This window comes from Aedes aegypti, chromosome 2 (assembly GCF_002204515.2).
Source record: "Aedes aegypti strain LVP_AGWG chromosome 2, AaegL5.0 Primary Assembly, whole genome shotgun sequence".
NCBI lineage: Eukaryota > Metazoa > Arthropoda > Insecta > Diptera > Culicidae > Aedes > Aedes aegypti.
This window is the reverse complement of record NC_035108.1, coordinates 86,343,082-86,369,607: the sequence shown is the minus strand read 5'-3', so window position 1 is coordinate 86,369,607 and position 26,526 is coordinate 86,343,082. Positions and strand designations below refer to the sequence as shown.

General features: G+C 36.5%; 5 protein-coding genes across 5 annotated transcripts; 2 read left to right on the top strand and 3 right to left on the bottom strand.

Annotated features, from left to right (window-relative positions):
- Positions 1-1,930: 1,930 nt before the first annotated feature.
- On the bottom strand, positions 1,931-2,475 carry LOC110675726. Its single transcript, XM_021841435.1, has 2 exons — positions 2,355-2,475; positions 1,931-2,294 (listed from the first exon to the last, which is right to left on the bottom strand). The coding sequence occupies exons 1-2, from the start codon at positions 2,364-2,366 to the stop codon at positions 2,031-2,033; spliced, it is 276 nt and encodes a 91-aa protein (XP_021697127.1). The 5' UTR covers positions 2,367-2,475; the 3' UTR covers positions 1,931-2,030.
- A 295-nt stretch (positions 2,476-2,770) lies between these two features.
- Positions 2,771-3,358, top strand: LOC110675724 (cuticle protein 21-like). The gene is made up of 2 exons (XM_021841433.1): positions 2,771-2,852; positions 2,916-3,358. The coding sequence occupies exons 1-2, from the start codon at positions 2,838-2,840 to the stop codon at positions 3,282-3,284; spliced, it is 384 nt and encodes a 127-aa protein (XP_021697125.1). The 5' UTR covers positions 2,771-2,837; the 3' UTR covers positions 3,285-3,358.
- A 6,670-nt stretch (positions 3,359-10,028) lies between these two features.
- LOC110675725 (pupal cuticle protein C1B-like) lies at positions 10,029-10,667 on the bottom strand. The gene is made up of 2 exons (XM_021841434.1): positions 10,565-10,667; positions 10,029-10,507 (listed from the first exon to the last, which is right to left on the bottom strand). Exons 1-2 carry the CDS (start codon positions 10,577-10,579, stop codon positions 10,154-10,156), a joined length of 369 nt encoding a protein of 122 aa, XP_021697126.1. The 5' UTR covers positions 10,580-10,667; the 3' UTR covers positions 10,029-10,153.
- A 9,910-nt stretch (positions 10,668-20,577) lies between these two features.
- On the bottom strand, positions 20,578-21,289 carry LOC110677266 (cuticle protein 38-like). The gene is made up of 2 exons (XM_021848402.1): positions 21,150-21,289; positions 20,578-21,087 (listed from the first exon to the last, which is right to left on the bottom strand). Exons 1-2 carry the CDS (start codon positions 21,162-21,164, stop codon positions 20,686-20,688), a joined length of 417 nt encoding a protein of 138 aa, XP_021704094.1. The 5' UTR covers positions 21,165-21,289; the 3' UTR covers positions 20,578-20,685.
- A 1,109-nt stretch (positions 21,290-22,398) lies between these two features.
- LOC110677264 (cuticle protein 16.5-like) lies at positions 22,399-23,179 on the top strand. Its single transcript, XM_021848401.1, has 2 exons — positions 22,399-22,451; positions 22,514-23,179. Exons 1-2 carry the CDS (start codon positions 22,437-22,439, stop codon positions 22,910-22,912), a joined length of 414 nt encoding a protein of 137 aa, XP_021704093.1. The 5' UTR covers positions 22,399-22,436; the 3' UTR covers positions 22,913-23,179.
- The last annotated feature ends 3,347 nt before the right edge of the window (positions 23,180-26,526 follow it).

Below are 26,526 nucleotides of genomic sequence, written 5' to 3'. Positions count from 1 at the left end.
GTCGTTGACATTTCAGTTTATTTTGATGCTCCAAATATGTGCATGAAAATAAACTGAAATTTACAACATATTTTTAGCTGTGTAGATCCTGAGGATTTAGAAGGTTTGTGTCTTTGACACAGTTGTTCAGTCGCTCAACCACTGACATGCAGAGGTCATTCAAATGCAGAATTCAGCCAATAAATGGCGCTGATGAACATGAAACTTTTGTTTTACGGATATCTCAGGATCTTGACTACGTCTTCGGCAAAGTTGGGTAATACGCTAAACCAAGATATCTAAAAGGGAGGTAGATAAAATTGTCAGAACACTGCATCCGTCATGTTGAAATACCAGGTGACAGCTGGCGAGTTTATTTCGGTTAAAGGATGCTAGAAAAAGATTTATCTCACAAACATTTACACACTTATCTGAAAGCTTGGTTTATACAACATGCTTTTTACAACATTTCAAACACAAAAAGAAGACAAATTTCACTCATGAATGCGGATGAAAATTTTCACTTCACCGGTAGGATTTGTTTTCTGTGGTAAACTCGCCAGCTAGTCAGCTCGTCAGCTGTCACTTCCACCTTCCCCGCAGATGAACTCACCTCGCACCCCCTTAGATTGATTATCCTCCCTTTAATAAATCTTGCGCTATCCGATTAACTATTCTGCAAATCAGGCGTATCTTTAAATAAGTTTGTGTATGTGCTTATGTTAATGCGTTTTTCTCTTATAGTTCAAATATTTTAGAACAAATAAGCGCTGTTTGAATGTCCAATCATTGTATTATTAGGTAAAGAATGCATGTCAATGAAAAAATGCTTTTTGATCTTGTTGGCGCTTACGTCGACTATGCGAATATGAATAGAGCGCAATACATCATAAAAATACTTAGAATTTCCGGAATTCAACATACTGTCGTGAAAACACACAGGGATCCTCGAAATCATACCACAATCTCACCAGAATCCAAAAAATGCTAGGAATTATGTGGTCCCTTGTTTGGTTGCTGGAATTTTAAGATCTCTACATAGGACACAGATTTCAAGATGAAATTTCAAAATACTGGTGTTGGCGAAGACCAACCCAATACCTTAAACCCAGGCTCACTGTTACAGTGGCTATACTGCCCATAACTGCATAACAGTCACATTCGACATTTTTGACAATTTCGAGTTAATACCGGGGAGAGTCATCAATTAACAAATACTTTCGATCCACTTACTAAAATCTGTGAGAATGTTCTAGAAAATTCGAAAAAAAAATACCAAGTTGTTTTGTCACATTGGCAATTGTAACCGCATAACAGTCACATTGAGATTATACATGAGCCTCATAATGCAGTGGCAACGAAATTTCTATCAGAATTTTTTTCTGAATATTCACCCAATGAGCGATATGAGTTGTACAAAATTTCAGCCTCAAATAAGCACTTTTGAATTCTTAGTGATTTTTTGAAATATCAGTTCCCTCCCATACTGCAATAAAATGCAAACTTGGTATCCCATTTACTCAATGCCTACTTTTGTCGAATGTTACAAATATGCAGTTATGGGCAGTATAGATTCAATACTTTAAAATTTTTAATAAATTCAATGACCTCAGATTGAGTAAATAGCTATATTTAGTGCTTGAGACAAACATTTGTTCCATATACAATGGGATTCTACCTGTTTTAATTTTTATGGAACTCTGTCGTTTATTGACTTAGCTGATTTCTGATTTTATGAAAAAGTGAAAAATATATTCCCAAACAGCCAGGCTCATTTTATTTGCATTCTTTCATGAAATCAGTAAATGGACATCAAAATACCATACAAAATCTAAACAATGCAGAGTACTATTGATGATTCTACGAATTAAAATTTACACAAATCACCATTTGGCCTAAGAAATAAAAAAAAGCATTGTGATTTCTCTTCAGTCAATCATATATTGCATGATTTTTTTTTTTGTACCTTTTTTGACATAGTTATTTTACGTTTTCCAATTCGCTGTCAGGATCATCACATTTCATAGCTATTATTCACAGATCAAAATTCCTCACTTGACCAGCACTGGAGCAGCAGCTGCAGCAACGTAGGGTGCGGAATAAGCCAGAGGAGCGGCAACATAAGGAGCAGCGGCGTAGGCAGCAACTGGAGAGAATGGGGCGATGTTTCCGTGATAAGTGCGCTCGTAAACGGCTGCTCCTTCCGACACAAAAGCTGCTGGGGCCGCTGCTACAAGAGGAGCACTATAGGCTAGGACTCCGGGCTTTGGCTCAGCTGACACCGAAGCGACGGCAATGATGGCGAACAGGCAAACCTGGAAATGGATTTTTTTCTTTAGAAAAACTTGAACGGGGGAAATTCTGGCAGAACTTACAATCTTGTACATTTTGAGTGAGAACTTGAGCTCTTTGGCTGAACGATAGTGATAGGGTGATAGGAGTAGTTGGATCTGATGCTTTATACTGAGCTTTCGATTCTATTTATACAAATCAGATACATATCTGCAAAGTTCTTGGAATTGTCAACCGTCAATAATTGAAAGAATTTTGGAGGACGCATCCAAACGATACATGTCATTCACACCACATACCAAAATGGAATCCAAATAATCACGTATCCTCTGTGGACGCGTGCCGTTCGTTTCGGTGTAATACAATAATGCAAATCGAACACCGCACAAATTCGGGTATTTACCTTGGAACGCCTGACTATCGGTGAGCGGAAAATGAAGATGCCGGCAAGAACACACCCATTTGCATTTCGAAAAATAATATAAAAATCGATCCTTGTTACATCAAGAGGTACAGTTCAATCAGAAGTTCCAAGCAGTACAGCTCATCCTACAGCAACTATCAAAATGTTCACCAAAGTGGTACTAATTGTCGAGAATCAACTTCTAGAATCAGTTGATAACTAATTGAATTTTCCCTTCTAGATCTTCATCGCCGCTCTGGCCATTTCGTGCGTCGTCGCCAAGCCAGGAGTCGTCGCTCCCGTGGCCTATTCAGCTCCTTTGGCCTATGCTGCTCCAGCTCCAGCTTTCGTGACGGCCCAAAGCTCTCAGGTCATTGCTCGCAACTATAACGGAGTGGCTCCTCTGGCTTACACTGCTGCCCTTCCTGCTCCCGTGGCGTATGCCGGTCCAGTAGCCAAGGTCGCTGCCCCAGTGGCTTATGCTACTCCGGCTGTTGCAGCCGCCGCTCCACTAGCATACACTGCTGCCGCTGCTTATGCTACTCCTTATGCCGCACCTTTTGCCAGTCCTTATGCTGCTGCCTACCGTTATAGCCCATATGTGCTGTGAATGTTAGATTGACAGGGGTTTAAATAACTGTTACCATCATGTGATACAAACATTAAAGAGTAGTATTCGTTGAAGTTATTAGTTTTCTATCGAGATGAAATCATATCCAAAATAGAACCATTACGTGTTGTACTTGTACTATACTACTAGTAGAAGCATTAAGATGCAAGAAAAAATGAGGCAAATGTCGAAAATGAAAAAGCGGTTTTCGTCCTTGAAATCAAAAAATCGGAAAAAATAAGAACACACAGCCTTTTTATTTTGCAAATAAAACAGCTGTGTATTTTATTTTTTTCGATTTGTCGATTTTAACGACGAAAACTGCTCTTTCACTTTTGACATTTGCTCCATTTTTACTTGGGCCTTAACCTTAGAATTCTAATGTCGCTACTGTTCGTGTTACCAACATCTAGTTCGCCACGCGCTGACAGCTTGAGTACCGATCCTCAAAGTGTCAAATAAATGTTTAAATCACCCACTACAACATGGCATCGAATAAACAATGAAAAGATACAGTTTAAGGTGGTAATAAACTAATTCAGTTTTGTGAGAACAGCGCCATTAGCGTTCTACTACTAATATTTCTATTGTACTACTATAGCAATATTCGTCCAGTGTTTGCTCGTAGCAATTGAACTGCTGTTTAAATGTAGTGTGACGGGGTGAAGCAGATCTTTTCAAGCCTTGGTCACTTTTTTGATGCTGGTCTCTAAAAAGTCTCTATTTTTGATTGGAGGATTTTTTTTGTTATAATGGTCTCTAAGGTCTAACTTTTTTCTTTTTCTCTTTGCAGTGATTCTTTATGCTGAATTAATGTGACTTCAGAGACATTTCAAAACTCTTACGTAATTATTTTACATATTCTTTAAAAATTTCTTTCCAGTAGACCTGTGCACCGAAATATTTTTGATCAGCGGCGGCGTCATCGGCTTCACACCGTTTACAATTTTTTGCGGCGGCGCCTGTGGTGTACACTGGCGTGGAGAAATTAAACATAATAAATTCGAAAAATCGTTTGCGTACGTTGCTTCGCAGCCGTGCTGTTAACGGCGTCAGTCGTTTTCGCATATTGTGCGACGAAGTGTGGGTTCGATTCTCTCTCCAGTTGGTGAAAACCTTTCGTCAAACGAAAAGTTCATCACTGGGCCACTAGGTCTTTCGTGCTGTCCCATGCTGTGGACATTTTTTTTTAAGAATAAAAAAAGTTAAGTAAATGTAAAACCAAAATTATTACTTATAGATATTCCACTAAACAGCTCGAAGATTTATTTACAAAAAAGTTTTTACAAACATATTTTTTTTTAAATTGTAATACAGTTTACTCTCTTTTTTCCTTATCTCGAAATCGAGTTAGAGAACCATAGTAAAAGTTGGTTTTCATGGCTACCTCGATGGTCCCTTGAATCGCATTAGCACTGGTTTTGTGTTCAGTAACTCGATACCTCCCTAATTCGATGGTCCCTTCAATATCGAGTTAGTGAGAGTTGACTGTACTATTAAAAGATGCATTACCCAACCATGTTATTCAAGCTTTCATGATCAAAATTGATTAATGAATAATTTAATTTTGTGGATTGGGGTTTTTTTTGTAGAAGTTAATTATTTGATGTTTCTTTGTGAATCAACTTATCTTCGATCCATATCTGTACAATTGTTCATAGTATCCTACAAATATTATTTACAGCGGTAATATTAGTATCCTACAAATATTATTTAGCGCGGAATAGCGAAGAAAAGAAAAATATGAACAATAGTCTAACATAATTGTTTGTGAAGCTATATAAATTACTCGTACATCATAAAGAAAGCATACCAGAAGCTACCAACGCATGTAACATACAGAATGCAATTTGTTCTTATACTGTCGGTGATCACACGAATTAGGTAGGTATTTTGACAAAAAACATTTTTTGAATTGAGTTTACTAAATTTTTGCTTGAATTTGTAACATTTTAAAAAAAATACACAATTAACAAGTGTTATCAAAAGAAACTGACACTGTCTTCAGCAATTTAGCTGCACAGACTGTAACTTAACACTAGAGACAATGAACAAGCATGCTCCAAAGGAACAACCGAAAAACATCCCTGACGAAAAGTTTCCATGGCTTAAGAGGGAATCGAACCCACACCTTGTGACAGTTTTAATGATTTTGAACAGTTTCCAGATTTTTCCGCCAAAATTTTGCGAATGGTTCTCAAAAATTATGAGATTACGGTTCTAATGCCACACGAGTTTAAATTTTTGGCGGATCTGAGAAAATTAGCCATGTTTTTTCAGTGTATTATTTCACATATGCAAGTAAAATATTAGTTATCAAAACAAACAAAAAATGGCGAACTACCTTTGAAGTAAGATTGGTCCATTGCCTTTCTAATGAGCCATAGAGAGTTCCAATTGGAAGTGTTTCTAGGGAGTGACCCCAAACTTTTACAAGGAAGTGTATGACACCTTTTAAAATATAAGCCAGCAACTCAATGGCTTATGTTTTCTTGATAAAAATCAAAGGAAACAAAACCAGATTTTTTTTCTTGGAAAGTTTCCTTAAGAAATAATTTGGAGGAATACTTTGACAACTTTTAGAGAAATATCTAGAGTGAATCTCTCAGGCACCTTTAACAGAATCAATGTGCAATAATTTTCTAATTTTCCTAGTTAGTTCATTGTTGTTAATTTTTAGCAATTTTACTTATATTAACATAATATAGGCATTTTTTTCTCCTGCAGTTGAAAGATGCATGGGATCTTTCAAGAAATTTATGCAAGGATGAAACATTTTTGAAGAACTGCTAAAAGGAACTCTAACAAGAATTTAAAGTACAATTCTTAGAATGAATTCTCAAAAAAAATCTCGTTAAAATTAATGAAAAAAAATACAATGAGAGTTCTAAGAAGTAAGTGTCTCTAATACTTAATACTCGAAGAAATTGAAATATTCTGAGCATACCATGGACAATTAAAATAAAATCTTAGAGAAACTTGTGTAATAATCAATGGAGATTTATCTTTGACGTTTTTGCAAAATCCTGCAGAGTTTGGATTTGAAAATCTAGCATAAAATAGTTGTATTGTTTTTGAAATGAATTTTTAAATAATTTTATGAGGGAATACAATAAATTATTAATGGAGGGAAATCTGAAAAAGATATAGCATGAAGCCCGAGAAAACCTTAGGCAGCAAACAAAAAATTTGTGGAATCCATTAAATTCCATAAAAAAGCACTCTGAGGAATTCCTAAAACATTTCTAGGGCAATTCATAAAGAAATTACTGGAGGAAACTATTAGAAAACATTTCAAAGAGAACCTTGAAAAGAATTTCTTTAAAAAAATCTCGAATATAAACTTTGAAAAATTCTTAAATTTTCTTGAAGGAAATCTTAGTGGAATCACTAGAAAAATTTGAATGAAATTCCACGACGAACATTAGTGGTATTAAATCATTGAAAATAAAATTCTGAAGGAATCCCAGGAGTCATTTCTCAATAAATTTACACACCAGAAGGTATCCTCAAAAAAATCTCTGACATGAATTCTCGCTGAGATCCGTAGAAGAATTCCTGGGGGATCCACTGGATAATTTTCTGGTAAAAATAAATAAGGAAAAAAACAACAAAATGAAAAAATAAGGAAAATTTCATGTTGTTGATTTCATTTGAATTCTATGCACATTTTTCAATCGTTCTCTAAATCGTCATTTCACCCATCTTTTTGCTTAAAAAAACCTTTCAATACCTCTCTTAAAATAAAAAAATAGTGGATCTTTTTTGTTCTCCCCTCCAAAATTTTTGATTTTTCGAAGGGTAAAAATTATATTTGTATCTGCCTAGTTAATTTTCTTTAGGAAAAGATCTTCGACCAGTGGGATTTGAACCAACGACTTCCAGCTTTGTATTGCCGAATAGATGTGCGTTTATCGCTACTGCTAAGGAGTGTATCGAAAATTAGTTGCAAACTTTCAAAACAGTCTCAAAAATAATGGGTTGAACATACAAACAATGTTTTGATCAGAAATACTTTACAATGTATTTAAAAATGATAATGCGGTGATATTGTTTCAATAAAGTGGCATTTTGCATGATAATTTTGCTAATTACTAACAGATGTCGATGAAAATCTTGCACACCTCTGAAAAATTGATATGTTAATAAATGTGTTAAATTTTAAGAAAAAATGATTTTTGTTTATGCTAATATATTCTGTGCCACAACTCTCATGGCATAGTGTTAAAAAATATTTTGAAAAATTCATTAACAAGCATTTAAGAGCAAATACAAAAAACGAAAAAAGTGGATTTTCAAGGACCTCGTTTTTTTTCTTTCTGCACGATAATGCTAATATCGAACGATTGTTATGAATAAAAAATGGTTTTTTGATTGGAAAAGTTTCTTTGCATATTTATGAAGTAACGTTAGTAAAAAATGTTACTCTATATAATTACCGCTGTATATGACAGAGCTTCAAAAGTTGATTAAACAAAAGTGACTTTCTAAAAGCGACCTTGTTCCAATAATTGAGCTTTTTTAGAGCAATAATTTATTTTTTTGAATTTCTTTTACATGCTGTGTGAAGTAAACATATTTTCCGATAGAATAAGCTTTTCATCCTATTTTGTTTGATATACATTTTGTTCAATAGAAATAATCGAATTTTCAGAAGGCACTTCAAAAATGTAATTTTGTGTAAGATTTTATGTTCCATGCTTTATAAACCTTGTTGTATTTATATTAAGACTGCATATTATTCAATATTTTTTAGCTGCTTCAATATTTGATGACATGATGAAGATTTGCGTGAAAAAAGCTTCCAAAAAGATGAACTATGCTCTAAGATATACCGTTTTGAATGTTTGCGACTACTTTTCGATACACTCCTTATATGTATCACCCCAACACCCCCCCACTCTCGTTATATCCTTATATAATTCTTGAGAGTTTGCATGAAAGATTTTTAATAAATTTGTGACAGAATGATAGAATCATAAAAACTATGCTTCAAATGTATTGCGGATTTTTTTTAATGTTCCATGGATTGTTCAAGAATGTTGTTCTTGCATTGTATCATCATATCCCCTCATCAGCAATCTTGCCTAGAATCCTAGGATTTGTCCATAAATCAATACAATAAATGCAATGGATAAGTGAAAAAGGATATTGCTATGAAACAGATAAAAAAAGACACGGACACCGTCTTCAGTCATTTAGCTGCACAGACTGTAACTTAACGCCAGACAACGGACAAGCATGTTTGTCCAGGCCAGCAGCAAGCCACCGGGGCACTTCATCCAAGCACCGCACCAGTGGACGCAGCATTCCTCATGATGCCGGCCACAAACACGCAATATACACCAAAATCGCAATTCGGGCAACACTTCATACTCACCTGCAACACATGCTCATCCAGTCATTCCATAAATCATACCTAAAACATAAGGTAAAAAGGTGTAATACGCCCCCCTTAAGGAAAAACTGCTCTACCGCAGTAGCAAATGCATCACTCCTAAAATTTTTTATGTCAATGTGTTGCTCTTTTAGTTGGTCATGCTCTGCATGCAACTTTCTCTATCCAGGTTGCTTCTAAAAAGTGTACTAGATGTTTTTTGTAAACCGTCCCAATGTTTACATTTCAAAACAACCCGGGCAATATGCCCCTCCCATAGAAAAAAGATCCACAGCGTTGTAGAAATGTTTCCAAGGAGAATTCCACCACTTGCTAAGCTTAAAGGGATCCATTAGTAGTCGTCTTCCGGTAATAGTTTTTGTAATAAGTACAATAGGTAAGGAAGGGCTTCATTAGCGGCAAGGCTTGCTTATCGGACTCATAATTTTACGCCAAAAACTTGATTTTCGATATTTTTTAGAATGTCTATTGATTGTTTATACTTCTCAAAGAACATATATGCGCAACATAATTTATTCGCAAATAGTTAAGAAATGTAATCATATTAACGTGTAAAAGAAGCCTCAATCCCGTGAAACTTCAGAGGGGCGTATTGCCCCGGTGGGGCGTATTGCACCGAGTTACCCTACAAATATTAGTATTGAATCGTTAAATTATTAATCAATCACTTACCTCACGATCTTTCAAGATCGTCAACACATTGTTATGAGCCTCTGTACGTGCCATAAATTCTTTTGTTCTCATGACTTTTACTGTGCGCCGTGTGTTGGTGCTGTCTCGCTCTCTCTCACGGGCAACTTGAAAACAGAGCGCACAGTACAAGTCAAACGTTTTATAGCATGCACAGGCTCATTGTTTATCTATCTTGCATTGTGTCATTGTCTGACAGTTCGAGAATATTCAATCCGTCAATTGTATAACAGTTTAGACACAGCACATTATTGTATACAACAATGCATATCGAGAATATTCTATGCAAGTACAATTGGGTAAAGGACTTTATATAGGGCGAAATTCTATGTTTCAAATCAGTCTGAAATAAACCGTGAATTCGAACACATCTCTTTCGTATTTATTATTCCCTACCGGATCGTATCCGCGGGAACAGTTTGGTGGAATCGAACCCACACCTCATGACACGATGCGCTCATTGCCTGACGACACTAATTGCACGGCCACGAAGCCCATCTCCGTCACAATACTCCAAAATCATCATTCGAAATATGCAGCTAATATCTAATGAAGGTGTTTTGAACAATCTATCAATTATTTCGCAAGAAGAATCATATAGAATATTAAGCAGAAGTTTCGCTTTCAGAAACACAAATGAAACGTCACCATAATTGTTTTCAACAACCTGTATTTGATTTCACCATCCTAGATCATGCACTCAAAGCGCCTTTCTTCTATTCTTCCATTCAAAGCATATCGCATTTTTGGTACAAGGCGTTTGTTCAATCCCATTGGCTATTCACAGCACGTACGGGCTGTATCGGTAGGCAGCGCTGAGATACGGCGAGGCAAATGGAGCGGCATAGGGAGCAGCAGCGTAGGCGGCGGCAGCTGGGTAGGCCAAAGGAGCTGTGTAGGCAAGTGGGGCAGCCGTGGCGACCTTGGCCACCGGAGCCGTGTACGCCAATGGAGCCGCCAGTGGAGCAGCGGTGTAGGCAAGAGGGGCAACGTAGTTGCGGCCAACGACCTGGGTACTCTGGGTGTTCAGGACGGCCTGTGCGGGAGCGGCAAGCAGTGGGGCAGAGTAAGCCACTGGGGCGATGACTCCGGAATTTGCGCAAACGCAGGATATGGCCAGGGTGGCGATGCAGATCTGGAAAGGAATGGGAATTATAGGTAATTTGCCAGGAGTATGGAGAGTGGCTCTTACCAGTTTGGTGAACATTTTGATTGATTTTGGGACGGTACAGTGAACTTATTGGAGACTACGATTGAACTGTGCATTTAAAACAATAATCAATCCACTATATATTGCGTGTCTTTGGGGAGAATCATACGTTAACTTGCAATTTCCCTCTCTTTTTGGATTATTTCCTTTGCTATAATGAACTTCTTGTGGTGTGGAGGAATGTGTCTAGGTTGAGTGTAATATATGGCAAATGCTATAGCATTGGACAACGCACGGTTGTTCCATTAAACATTCATTGATCCTGTCGAATACTTCGAATAGTAGGGTGCAGAGCTACTTGGGTACTTCCATGATTCACTTTGGCATGGGGGGTTTTTCTCGGTCGAATTGTCTGAAACCTTGCAAAAAGAATAACTTCAATAGGACTCATATTGTGGCCAAATATGATCTCTGTAGCTTTCAAAAAAAAAACACAGTCAAAGTGAATCAAAAGTGCCAAGAATAGGATCCAGCTCCCTACCATGAGCACAACCAACAATAAAGCTGCTTCAGCAAATAATTTTCTTTTTTTTAACTTCTTAGATTCCGATTAATGTGATCAAACTAATATCAATAAATGTGTATTCAATTTTAAATGACTTTACATACAGTTATTTCGGTTGTTCTAGCAATTGTCTCTTTTTTCGCTTTCTTCACCATGTAAATTTCGGTATATGGTGAATATATCTTAAAACGTTGATTTGAGCATGAGCATGGGCATGAGTATGATTGACCGCCCACAGTTGCTACTCCGTTATTGCAAGAACAGCTGTACCTTCACAGGGAACCAACATATGCTATTCAGGATCAGTAGCATCTTCAATCTGTAAGTACTGGTGCTCTTATTATTATAACAAACAATACCGGCGCCGGCTGCGTCCGAATGCAGGTCAATTTGGGAATGGGAGGGAAATGTTGACGTGTTACTTGCTTTATGGAAGCCGAGGAGTCCTCTGCACTTTCACAAGAAAACACTAGGAGTTTGGATATGGGAAAAGATTCGGTTTGGTGAACGATAAAGATATAATTTTTAATGAATACGTGAACGATACTACCCCATTACCCCGAATCCCATCACCCCGAATGCCATTGACCCGAACGTCATTACCCCAAATTCCAAAACCCCGAATGACCCATCACCCCGAATGACATTACCCCGAATTCCAATATCATGGAGAAACGTCATCAATATCATCATGTCAAGATAATTGTGAATTCGGGGAAATAGCATTCGGGGTGATGGAATTCGGGGTAATGGTACACTCGGGGTAATGGAATTCGGGGTGATGTCGTTCGGGGAAATGGCTTTCGGGGTAATGGGGTAGAATCACGTGAACATATACACTATAGTGGTTCAAAAAATCGTTTTTGCTCCACACCGCTCATTAAATTCTAGATCAAATTCTGAGTGTCCTCCCAAAATTTGAGTTCATTTGGATGAACACTGAGACTGCACAAGCCATTTAAAGTTTATATGGGAATTGCTATGGGAAAAGCAAGCAATTAATTCAATCGGTCATAGTGTTTGTTCATGTGCTCTTGGGGAATAGAACTACGTTGATACTGTGAGATACATCCATCTGCTACAACTTTGCCGAAGACCGTTTTCAATTCGGACGTCTCAGTAATTAGTTATTGATTTGAATCCAGTCACAAATTTCTTCAGCAGCGCTCATTTAACTTCTGAACAGACAACATTGCTGCACCTGGTGCGAAAGATAGCATGCTCAAATCATGGCTACTATGTTTTACTGCATATATCCAGTGATGCCTGCAGAACAGCCCAATAATTATAGCCAAAGTTTTACAACTCATTCAAAAATCAATGACTAATTACTGGGGTGTCCGATTTGAAAACGGTCTTCGGCAAAGTTGTAGCAGATGGATGTATCTCACAGTATCAACGTAGTTCTATTCCCCAAGAGCACATGAACAAACACTATGACCGATTGAATTAATTGCTTTCTTTTCCCATAGTAACTCCCATATAAACTTTAAATGGCTTGTGCAGTCTCAGTTTTCATCCAAATGAGCTCAAATTATGGGAGGACACTCAGAATTTGACCTAGAATCAAATGAGCGGTGTGGAGCAAATACGATTTTTGAACCACTTCAATATACACAGATGATCGATATCGATAGTGCGGTTACTATGCGAACCGGACACGATCCGAATTCCGCTCGCCCTTAACGGAGCATGCAACTGATTCAACGGATCTCGGAACAAAATTTTTGCAAAAAATTGTACTATAAAAAGTTTTCAAGAAAAAAACTGATTTTTCAGGAATCAAAATCATAATTTGCGAACCATAAAAGATAGAAAATTGGGTTCTTCGGCAAAGTTGCTTCAAATCGGTTATTCTAAAACAATGTAGAACATTGCACGGAGCCAGTACCAATGGTTGCTATGTACCTGTAGATTGGACTATGTTATAAATCGTACATTTTTCGATAAAAACGACCTGTGTTATTTTTGGTGGATAAATCGCCTCTAGTTTAGTCTAGTTTAATTCTATCAAAAAGTCATATACAGGGTGATTACTATATACTGTCAGTAAAATAAGTAATCATAGAAAAAAATGGTTAAATGAATTTTAATTACCAGTGCATATCCAATCCAGTTTATAACATCTTTAACATTTGTCTTTGCTATACATATATAACAAATATATTTTTTTACCTCAATTTCCAGCCACAAGCATTGTTTCAGTAGCATTACAGTTAACACGCACGTTATTCAAAAGCATATATTTTAACCAAAAAAATACATATTTTTTTCGCTGAAATTTTCATTCTATTCATTCATTCTATTCCCTAGTTAGTCTAAAAGATTGTGGTAACATACTGTTTCAATCAGGCAATTTTTTCAGCGAAGTTTAGTCAAAAATACATATCTGTGGAAAACGTGCGTGCCAGGTGCAATGCCTTTAAAACAACACATTTGACTAAAAACTAAGGTAAATGAAAAAAGATTTAATCTTTACTTTGTCAAAACAAACTTTATAGATGTGCAAAACAGGATGTACACCGGAAATTAAAATTCTTACATACATCTTTTATCTACGAACATTTACTTTACTGACAGGAATTAGTAATCACCCTGTAAATAATAAAGTTTACGCAAAAAATTTGCTCCCTTGCACCAATAGTGGATCAACTACTGGAACACGTGTACCAATAGTGGCACAAGCAATTTTATGTTAAAAAAAGTTTTATCGCTCTTTTTATAGTTTTCCCATATAGTAGAGGTTGAAATCTTTCTGTTGACGCCAAAAGAACTCTGTTGGCTTTTCGTTATTTTGTTATGATTTTTATAGCTACGGTAGTCCGCTAATAGCACCGGCCTCAATGCGTCAAAAAAAGTTTATATTCTGATCTCGTGAACCATCCGGGCACCCTCATTTCACATAACGGAAAAAAATGTCAAAAAAATATGGAGAAACTTTGCCGAAGACACCATATGTCTAAAATTTTTGTCTTTCTAGATATGGCTGTGGAACCAATGTGCAATGGTAAAATTTTAATAAAATGGACATCTACTAAAAAAAAACAGACGGCTCTCTGAAGTGCCACCTCCGAAGAGCATCGTCTATCGAGTTATGTTTGCCCGGCAAGAAACCCAACCCCAGGGCAGGTTTGTTTTCTAAGAGTCCACATAGCAATTTAGGAAACGATACAGACAACTCAAAAGTTATGGTGGACCGAAATTTCTCAGTTATAGAGGTCGCCTTAAGCGATTTTCAAAAAAAAAGTTGATGCTGACCGTCGTTCTACTGACACCAAAAGACACTATTCACGAGTATCATCACTGGAAGAACTCACTAATTCAAATTTCCCTGTCCGCTTCAGACACGTGAGTGGAGAGATTGATTTCTCAGGCATCTCGAAGACCAAAAAACTGTTACAGGGAAAGCACTAACATATTACAATATGTATCTTTGGTTGAGAACAGCAAAAACATCTAGAAATTTGTTCAAATGGTATAACCTACGTTATTATTCATGACGTGTGTTTCTTTCTTCTACTTCTTCATACTCCTAGCACTTTCGCCTCTTCCACGGTCCCGGTCATAATGGACGAGTAGAAATTCAGGAAGTCCTCAGATAAGGTGTGCTTTTACATCTTTGTGGGCGGAAGTATGTAAAATTACCGAAGTAATTTTACGACCTTTTCAAACGACGACCCTGATCAAATACGAATGAGAACCGATGAAAGCGCTACCTCTTTCGATACCATTCATTCTGAATGACCTGTATCGTTCAGTATATTTTTGGACTCCGATCTATTAATAACGATCGTAAATATTCGGACTTTAAATTTGAACCGTAGGCTTATTCGTGGTGAAGTGTGTAAGGCGGCAGGGACTTTTATTTGATATTGTATTTGTAGAAGGCGATTTGTATGCAAGTTTTGTATGCGGCTTTTGGAAAGGTGCATTTCATTTTGAACTGTGATATTGAATATAGCATATATTTAAGTGAACAATTGAATTTTAGTTAATTTTGACAATGAAATAATATATGATTAGCAATTATAACGAATAATAAATTATTATATATATTGAAGAATACGAAAAAAAAACAAAACAATTCTCGATTACTTTTTCAAATCGACGTAAGTAACTTTCATACGGTTTTAAGAAAATTAAGAAAGAAGAATCACAATCTGTCTTCTAAAACTGTTTTAAAATAAATCACCTTTTTAAATTTTTTTCGCCATGTACATCGCTTAAATTTTGCATACAATCAGCTCGCTTTCAAAAACTAGGTAGTTTTTTTTATTTCCCACAAAAATAATTATAACGAAATGGTAAGCCGTTTCATTCAGTTACTTTCGACGTTTTTCTACCAGTGTAAAATCGGCTCAAGTAGTGTTTTGTTTGGATTCGTGGTTAAATCACTTTGTCTCTCCATGCAACGGAGCGGTGAAAGTAGCATTTGTGTTACGAAAGTTGAAATTCTTACTTACGCCGTTTTGTAATTCTAGAATTAAACGTTCTGAAAGTGAAAAATCTAGTTGGATAAAAGCGGAACGTGTGGAATTTCGTCTGCGAAACACGAAGGGTCGATAAAGTACGTTTGTTCACTTTTCTGACTTGAGACTATTTGAATAAGTTTTCGAGAATTATATTACAATTTATGTACAGTTATATTTATACAGCCATTCCATGAAAAACCGATCTAGTGGGTCCCCGAATTCCGTGAAAATTGGCTATTTTGTTCCTTATCCGAAATAAGCACACACGTATTTTTGGATTTTTTGATTAGGGTGACCATTTCCGAAATAGGGTGACCAGAAAAATCGCGATTTTGAAAAATTTTTATTAAAAAAAAAAATATAACTTTTGAGTCGTTTGACCGATTTTCAATCTTTTTGGACGAAATGAAAGCTAAAGATTTTGTCTTTTCAGGAAAAACATAAAATTTCACAAAAATTGTGTTTTTTGCATGAAAAAACTCAATAGTTTCCGTTTTTTCGTGTTTTGGAGGCCTCGGGACCAAAGGGGCTATCGCTGTTCTCATTTTTTCTTGAAAGTTCAGAAAATTTTACGTATACTGTCAAATTTTCAGCGGTGCATGTTCTTTAGTTTTTGAGATATATATTTTTGAAAATAAAAAATCAGTCATTTTTTATCGGCACACACTGAAGGTCTCAGCGCATTAGATTTGTAATGTTTAAAAAAAAAAAATATAAATTTTGAACAGCTCAACCGATTTCCAATATTTTCGTATGAAATGAAAGCTTAAATTCCAACAAAAACAGACAAAATTGAAAAATCTGATAAAAATATGTTTAAACGTGAAAAAATATAATTTTTTTTTTCAAAGTTTTCTATTTTTTTTCTATTTTTTTTGAAAAGTTGAGACCATAAGCTTTCATTCCATAAAAAAGATTGGAAATCGGTTGAGCTGTTCAAAAGTTATGATTTTTTTAGCATTACAAATCTAATGCGCTGAAAAAAGACTGATTTTTTATTTTCAAAAAAATATATCTCAAAAACTAAAAAACACACATCGCTGAAAATTTGACAGTTTACGTAAAATTTTTTGAACTTTTAAGAAAAAATGAGAGCAGCAGCCCAGATAGCCGTAGCGGTAAACGCGCAGCTATTCAGCAAGACCAAGCTGAGGGTCGTGGGTTCGAATCCCACCAGTCGAGGATCTTTTCGGGTTGGAAATTTTCTCGACTTCCTAGGGCATAGAGTATCATCGTACCTGCCACACGATATACGCATGCAAAAATGGTCATTGGCATAGTAAGCTCTCAGTTAATAACTGTGGAAGTGCTCATAAGAACACTAAGCTGAGAAGCAGGCTTTGTCCCAGTGGGGACGTAACGCCAGAAAGAAGAAGAAGAGAGCAGCAATAGCCCCTTTAGTCCCGAGGCCTTTAAAACACGAAAAAACGGAAACTATTGAGTTTTTTTCATGTAAAAAAAACAAATTTTGTGAAATTTTATATTTTTCCCGAAAAGTCAAAATCTTTAGCCTTCATTTCGTCTAAAAAGATTGAAAATCGGTCGAACGGTTCAAAAGTTATATTTTTTTTTTTAAATAAAAATTTTGCAAAATCGCGATTTTTCTGGTCACCCTATTTCGGAAATGGTCACCCTAATAAAAAAATCCAAAAATACGTGTATCCTTATTTCGGATAAGGAACGAAATAGCAAATTTGCTCGGAATTCGGAGACCCACTAGATCGTTTTTTCATGGAATGGCTGTATATTGAACAAATCTTAAAATAATATATACAAAAAAGTGACCATGTTACAGAAGGTAACCGCAGTAGTTTTCTGCAATAATTTGGTAGCAGTTTAATGTGTATAGTTTAATGTGTAGGAATGTGTAACATTTTGAACTGATTTACTTTTGAACCGGTAAAACTATAAATCTTCGTTTCAGGAGATATCCCGTGAAACACAGAAGTTTACTGTTATTATTTGATAGAAGATTAAATAAACGTACAACTGTAATGTGTAACTATTTGTTGCGGTACATTTTACTGATTATTTTTTAAACCAATAAAATAAATAATTTTATTTATTTTTTCAGAAGATAACCAGAAAAGTTTGGACCTTCCATAGCCGTGTGGCAAATTCGGAGATACTTTTTACAATGTGAGTTTAATAAACTTCCAATTCGCATAAATATTCACCTGCTCAGTGAACCCTCCGCTCGGATATTGGCAATACGCTTGTCGATATAGCAATTTAATTCCTTATCATTGATAATAAACCATTTAATTCATTTTAATGGATGTAGAACGATGAGTGAGTCACAATAGGTACTGGACGATTGAGAAAATATTTTGAAAAGGTCGAAACGCACTAGAATGCTATCAATAAATTGATTGCTTTCACCAATGTTCCGGAGCTTCCTGTGGTGGGCGCTTAATCGCTATCCAGATAAAAAAAAATCCAATATTGGTTTTATAATTGAATAAAACGAATGGTTTTGAGGAACATCTGACGCTTATACGGATGTTCCGGATCATCAAGTGGAGCATCCGATGACCACTCAGGCTGATCAAAGGGTTTCAACATTGGTGTTATCTATACTGCCGTGAATCGCAAGTCAGTCCCATCTGTAAAAGGCAATGAAGTTTTCAAACTCGTATTCCATACAAATATACAAAAAAAATTCAGAGTATTGAAACATATTCCAATCTTAATGAAACTTTCACGACTTGCTTTTCACTACGATATCTTTCCGAGAAAAATATAAAAAATGATCAAAACAAGATACAATTTTGTGTTCTACTTTGCAAAAGTCTGTAGTGGGACTGATATGCGGTTACTTTTCATTATGGGACAATTAGACTTGCTGTTTTTTCATACTTTTTCCGAACAAATCATATTATCTCATTAGGCCAGCTTAAAAAGCATTGAAAGACATGTTGAAAACTGAACTCAACTCAATTTTGACGAAAATATAGATGGGACTTACTTGCGATTCACGGCAGTATAGGTCATGCAAACAAATGGATTATGACCAACATTGGGCCATGATAATATTTTGGTCAATAGTCCACATCAATACAACTCATTAGAACTGAACAGGAACGTACTGTTTTCAAGAATTCAATATCTCAAATAATTTGAAGCATATCTGAAAACAGTGCAAACTACGTTTAGTTAGAAAAAAAATGTTGTTTCGATTTCCTGTTATAATTGGTCGGTGTTAAGTCAGAGTGGACCAAGTGACATTTTAGATATTTTGAGAAAAATGGGTTTAAAGTCTAACGCTCTGTAATTTTTGAACTCTTTTAAATTTCGGTTCAATATTTTTACACGTCTTTATGTTACTTTCAAACAATGTGAAGTGATAATCATGAAAAATCATAATCCAAACCTCTAATAGAACGATTTTTTGATGGACTATGTGCACTTGGTCCACTCTGACTGAACCAAAGACCACCGTTCAGTGTGCTGGTTCACTCTGACTGAACAATTTCCTGAAAAATAACAATCATTTAATGCTTGCATGGTCAAATTGGGTGCATATCTCTAAGATAAACAGATTATCAAGACCCTTCGACACCAGTATCGTAAATTCTTAAATAACCCATATAGTAAATACCAAAATCAGTGGCATTACGATAGCTTGAAAATTAAGGTTTCACAGGGTCAGGGTGTTGAAGACCAGAAATATTTAAATATGCGTTCAGTCAGAGTGGACCAAGTGAAAATCTTGAGTACCGACCAAAATATGCTGGTCCAATAAGCGGATCGTAGGACATGCCATACATACACCATAGAACTACCGTAAACTTCTATCGGACTCTGAAATTGACTCAAAAAATGCAGTAATCAATCAGTTTATTGCTTTTCAACACTTGATCCGCTCTGTCTGCACAGAATTTGTTGCAATTTCTGACCACCCATCCGAATATGGTAAATGGTCAAAAATCAAAATCAAATGCATTAAATCATGTAATATTTATAAATTTCTATTGATGGATAAGTAGAAGAATGATTCGATGTCGAAAAATCTGACAAATGTCCTGAAATGTCTTTCATTTCCTCGCATTCCTAAGCGCGCTGATCATTTTCGTTGTTATGGTAATAAGCACTTGGTTCATTCTGACTGCACACTTTTATCGATTTTTGTTGATCATCCAAAGTAAATTTATTACATATCTCTCGCAGTTTACAGCATTCTTCAAATTTGATCAAAGTGTAACGGAGGTAAAGTAATTTTGCATCTAATGAGAGAATAATCCAATTTTCTCAAGTTTTGTACTTGGTCCCCTCTGACTTAACGGCGACCAATTTATCTTCGTTTCAGGAGATAACCCGTGAAACACAGAAGTTTACTGTTATTATTTGATAGAAGATAAAATAAGCGTACAACTTTAATGTGTAACTTTTTGTAGCGGTACATTTTACTGATTATTTTTAAACCGGTAAAATCATTAATTTTATTTATTTTCAGAAGATAATAAGAAAAGTTTGGGCCTTCCATAGCCGAGTGAGTATAATAAACTTCCAATTCGCAAAAATATTCAATTTCCTGTTATAATTGAAAACAAAAAATGGTGTTTTTCTGCTTGGAGTCGATACCTGGTGGCTATTCCGGATTGATGTGGAACATTTTAAGCAAAAATCATGGTAGATAAGTGTAGAGCTTGCAAATAATTTCATGAACATCAAAGAGAATTGGATTAACCTCTTAAATATATCTCAAGACGGATGATAGATGCAATTTAAAAAAAAATCCTTCGCAAAATCTTGAATTGGTTCCTGAAAAAACATTGACATTTTTCTTCCTTAGAAGTATTGCGAGTGAAATTTCTGAAGGAATTCAAAAGGAAAATCGTGAAGGCGTTTGCTAATATATTGGATATAATGGATCCTTGAAAAAAATACTTAACGGATCTCTGCAACATATTATAGTATCAAACTCAATATTTTGTTGTAGTTTCTAAAAACCACGTCCTTCAATAGTTTGCATTTCTTTTTTCAAAATACTTAAATGATCATTCGTTTGTTTTTTGTTTTATATTTCACTGATGATATGAAATGCTATGACAGCATTTTAAACATTACCAAATAAATAATACAAGTCTTTCCATCACAAAATCAGCCCATTCATATCCTTCAATTTACAGCACATAAGGATAAGCGCTATACGGGGCTGCGAATGGAGCGGCATAAGGAGTTGCGAATGTACGAGCGAATGGAGTCGCGGCAGCAGCGGTGTAGGCCAAAGGAGCAGCAGCAGCAGCCAGACCAGGAGCCGAGTAAGCAAGTGGGCCAGCAACGTTGGCAACCGGGGCAGCGTAAGCAACTGGAGCAGCGGAAGCGTAAGTCACTGGGGAAGCGACGGCAGCGGTGTAAGCCAGAGGAGCCACTCCATTGTAGTTGCGTGCGATGACCTGCGAGCTTTGGGCGGTTACGTAGGCTGGAGCTGGAGCAGCGTAGGCCAAAGGAGCTGAGTAGGCAACTGGAGCGACGACTCCTGGCTTAGCGCAGACGCAGGAGATGGCCAGGGCGGCGATGCAGATCTGGAATTAATTGCAAGGAAATTAATCAACTGAAGTTAAAACCGATTCGAGTTTGATCATACCAATTTGGTGAACATTGTGTTTGATTTTGATTGTACTGTGTACTGATTGAAGAGCGCAATTGAACTATGGTTCTACCTAAGCCCCAAACTTTATATATCATTTTGATTGTTTTTTGACCGTGTCTGTTATGGCTTGACGCATTCCCTCTGGTGATCGCCATTAAACCACATTGCCAAAATTGAACTTGACATTTTACGGTTTTGTTTTCTCTTATCCTTTTGGCACGAACGGATCGCAATTACGATTTGTGATTTTTCACACTAGACCCGATACAGCTGAGCCGCATATTAATGAATGTACGTGATGGTTAAAGATAGTATAGTCAACTAGCCAAGTTATTGGACTGTTGTCAACTAGTATTATTATTAAGGGATGTATGACTTGGGCTTCTTCCTTGTTCGAAGAAGCCCAAGTCATACATCCCTTAATAATAATACTAGTTAATAATCGTTGTTTGTAAAACAAATCCGTTTGTAAGACAATGTTTCGTATTGTTTAGAGTATCTATGAGTAAGTTATATGATATTCTTTACGAAACTATACTTTTTTCGAACTTTAGTGTGTCAAATATTTTATTAAATTTAAGTAACTTAATTAAGCACACATATGAGCAGAATATAGGGGGCCTTCCTTAGCCGAGTGGGACAGAGCCTGCTTCTTAGCTTAGTGGTCTTATGAGCACTTCCACAGTTATTAAATGAGGATTTCTTTACCAAACATGCCATTTTCGCATTCGTATATCGTGTGGCAGGTACGATGATACTCTATGCCCAGGGAAGTCGAGGAAATTTCCATTACGAAAAGATCCTGGACCGACCGGGAATCGAACCCAGACACTTTCAGCATGGCTTAGCTTTGTAGTCGCAGACTCTAACCACTCGGCGAAGGAAAGCCCTGATAGAACATCAAAGCAATTAGCCCAAAAACTACAAAATGCTTATAATAATGTTGATCGACGGGCGAAAGTAATGCTATGTTTGATTAATATGCGGATCACGTATTCTAGGTCCAGTTCGATTAACAACCCGTGAAATTGAAAGAAAAGTCACAAACGGCAAATCGCAATCCAACCATGCCAAAAGGATAAGCGAAAGCAAACTCCGAAAAAGTCAAGTTCACTCTTTGCAATGAGGCCCGAAACCAACTGAAAGAGAGGGTATGCAACAAGCCAGAACAAAGCTATTCCAAAACAATTAAATGATATATAAATCGGGTCGGGGCGTGAGCAAAATCATAGTTCAACCGCGCTCTTCAATCAGTATACAGTACAATCAAAATCAACCACAATGTTCACCAAATTGGTATGATCGCACTCAGATCAGTTTCAGTATCAGTTGATTAATTTACTTCCGATTAATTACAGATCTGCATCGCCGCCCTGGCCATCTCCTGCGTCTGCGCTAAGCCAGGAGTCGTCGCTCCAGTTGCCTATTCAGCTCCTTTGGCCTACGCTGCTCCAGCTCCAGCCTACGTAACCGCCCAAAGCTCGCAGGTCATCGCACGCAACTACAATGGAGTGGCTCCTCTGGCTTACACCGCTGCCGTCGCTTCCCCAGTGACTTACGCTTCCGCTGCTCCAGTTGCTTACGCTGCCCCGGTTGCCAATGTCGCCGCCCCACTTGCTTACTCGGCTCCTGGTCTGGCTGCTGCTGCTCCTTTGGCCTACACTGCTGCTGCCGCGACTCCATTCGCTCGTACATTCGCAACTCCTTATGCCGCTCCATTCGCAGCCCCGTATAGCGCTTATCCTTATGTGCTGTAAATTGAAGGATATGAATGGGCTGATTTTGTGATGGAAAGACTTGTATTATTTAATTGATAATCTTCAAGATTTGTAACTTTATCGCTGTTGTCATAATATTATAAGATCAGAAAAACATGCGCTTCTAACTAAATGACTTTTTATGAATTGGTAATTCACTGGGTTCAGGGTCGGATTTGCCGTTGGTGTTAAGAGCAAGGTGGTGCTTTTTGTTTAAAATGTTTATATAGGATATGTAGGAGGTTTAGGGGCATAATAAACACACGGGCCGAAATGAAGACCCCTCTGATCTATGGGAATATGCATACAGTATTGATATTATGTACACATGTGTAATTTACTAATGTGAGCGCTTTGACGAAATTGAAGATAATTTTTTGTTTCAATGGTCCTTCGGAATATTTTTTTCTCTGCTGCAGATTGATATACAGTGAGGTCTCCTATTAGACACATGGTTTGGGGCGTTATAGGAATCCGCTTCATAATAGACCTAGGGCGTATGCGTTAAAGTGATTATAAAACGAAGCCAAACTTTGAATTTTCAAGTGCACAAGACGAAAGTATCTGACAACAGTTCGCGTTGAAAACCAATCAAATTGCTTGCTTGCTGGTGGTGACCAATAGGATAGATTTTTTACGCGGAGCGCTGTTTGGTTCTCAAGTCTTGTGCTCTTGAAAATTTCAGGTGTGGCTTCGATCTATAATCACCTTAAGAGATAGCAAGTTACGTCTTCGGCGAAATTTCAATTATCAGTACGATTATCTCTAGAAATTAAGAATAACTTTTTAAGCGAGAACTTAACCGATAGAGGCGCTTTTTTTAACTTGTACTGTATGAACCTTGATGGACAAGAATGCAAGCTTTTCACATATGATTTCTTTAGATACTAATGATTTGGAAGGTTGGTGTCTTCGGCAAAGTTGTTCAGTAGCTCAAGGGCTGACATGCGATCGTCATTCAAAAACGGAATTCCATCACTAGACGGCGCTAGTGTGCATGACAATTTTGTTTTGCGAATATCTCAGCATCCTTATCACTTAGATAGATGGCGTAACTCAAGGACTTTCTTCGTTTGAGCCAGGAAATTCTGAATTTTGTAACCAGGGGCGCTAGTGAGCATGGGTCGTTTGAGGTATCTCTAAATCCATAGAAAGATGGCGTCTTGGGCAAACTTGTTCAGTAGCTAGAGATTGATTACTCCTTCGGCTATTAAATTAGAAATTTGACCATCAGTCAGGGCTAGTAATCATGAAACTTTTACTTTGTAGATTTTTCGGCATTTTACACTTAGAAATATGACTTCTTCAGTGAAGTTATTTATTTGAGACTAGTGGCCCCGGCAAACTTCGTCTTGCCATCAAGTAGGCTTTTGATCTTCCCATACAAAATGACAATTCCGCTCGCGCTCGTTTTTCCGACTTTCCCGGTGAATATCCTGGAATTTTTATACACACAAACACGTCGGAACACTTGACAAACAAAACGGAAAAATAATCATTCAAATCCGTTGACCCGTTCGGAAGCCATTTCGTGACATACAAACACCATTCCATTCTTATTTATATAGACAAGAGATTCGAGATTTTGCCAGCAGGCAGCATGATATTTATTTCGCATATTTTTAAAAGTCTTGACATTTTACAAAAATTGTGTATACAGGAAAATTCATCATAATTTTACAATTTCTGAAAAATAGTTGTGTAATTATACATTACGCAACTCAATTCAGTGCAGGAAAGTAGGCCGTTTCATGGCAGATTGGCGTGATGAAAAACAGCCTATTACGATGAGAAATTGCAAAAAAAAAAACATTTTTCTCATTAAGGTCGCTACTTCTTGTAACAACATTAACATGTACATTAATTGTGCTTCTTGAATTTAGATGGTTAAATGAAGTGCAATCGTGCTTAGTACCTCCACTATTGGTACTTCTACTCTACTGTATATTTTTCTCTTCTTCTTCTTCTTTCTGGCGGTACGTCCCAACTGGGACAAAGCCTGCTTCTCAGCTTAGTGTTCTTATGAGCACTTCCACAGTTATTAACTGAGAGCTTTCTATGCCAATTGACCATTTTTGCATGTGTATATCGTGTGGCAGGTACGAAGATACTCTATGCCCTGGGAAGTCGAGAAAATTTCCAACCCGAAAAGATCCTCGACCGGTGGGATTCGAACCCACGACCCTCAGCTTGGTCTTGCTGAATAGCTGCGCGTTTACCGCTACGGCTATATGGGCCCCTCATATTTTTCTCTATGTTCTTTAAAAAAATTTCGTCATTATTCATTCCAATCAATTATTGTTTCAGAAATCCTCAGGAACGAGTAGCTCGAATTGACCCATAAAATCATCAGTAATATATCAAGATATTTGCCTGTCATTTTTTCAGAAGATAATGCTTGATTTCATCCGAGAATTCGAAGAAATCTCTTAAAAAATACACCAAGAATTTCTCACAAGGTACCACTAAGAATTCATCAATCCTATCAATTTTTTTTTGCTCGCATACATAGAACTGCAACTTGAATTATTTCAGCTAATCTTTTAAAATACATGCTGCGAAGTTTGTAGGGATTTCTTCAGATATGAGTCTACATGTTTTATTTTTGGGAATATCTTCATGCATTCCCTTTTCAACAAATTACACCCATGAGAATGATTTAGGAATTATAATTTTTCTTGAATGCTTTTTCTTTTGTCCTTCGTAAATTTCGCTTATTCTGATTTTTTCAATAATCCTCAAGATATGATTTTGAAATTGATCCGGATAACACTCTCGGAATTTTTCAACAAAGTCCTTCAATACGGTTCCGTCAAAAATCCTTTTTTTTATAATAAGCTATGGAAATCCTTGATGAAATGTAGCTTGCGACTAATCAAAAAGTTTGTTCAAAGAAATCTCTGAAAACTCTTCCTTAAGCTCTTTTTGAAATTCTTCCAGAAATTCAAATCCCTTTCTAGACTTGATAAAGAATATACACCAAACCAAAATTTCTTTAAGAAGATCTCCAAGCTATGTTTTAGGCAGGACTTTCCCAAAAAAATATTCAAACATATTTCCAGCCTTGAGCAGTTTTTTTATATTTTTTTCTAGTGATTTCCACAAGAATGCTGATGAGGTCAATTCAAAGAAGTATGCGAATTCTTTCGATAATCGGAATTGTTTTGGGATTTTGTCATGCATTCCCTATTTGATTATTCTGGAAGTAGGTAGTAGTTTTCAAACACGATATAAGAATTATTCCTGCAATAATATACTCCAGGCATTACTTAATAGATTTCCTGAAGATTTTTATATTTATCTAATTATATAATTTTCCTTGAGATTGTGTTGAGGATTTTTTAGAGAATTTCTGAAAAATTCATATTAAAATTTCCGATATTTTAAAATTCAAAGAGTAATGTTTCGATTTCTTCCAGATATCGTTATAAAGTTTATTCTTAACATTTATCATTACACTTTTCAGAAATCAATCCTGTGACTTCCGTGGAGTTTTTTTTTTTGCTCAAAGTTACTCCAGGAAGTCTTTTGAGGATACAATAAACAATATTTCAGCGTTTTCTCACGGCTTCCTTAAATACTACCTTCGGGTTTTACTGTTATTCATCTATGAT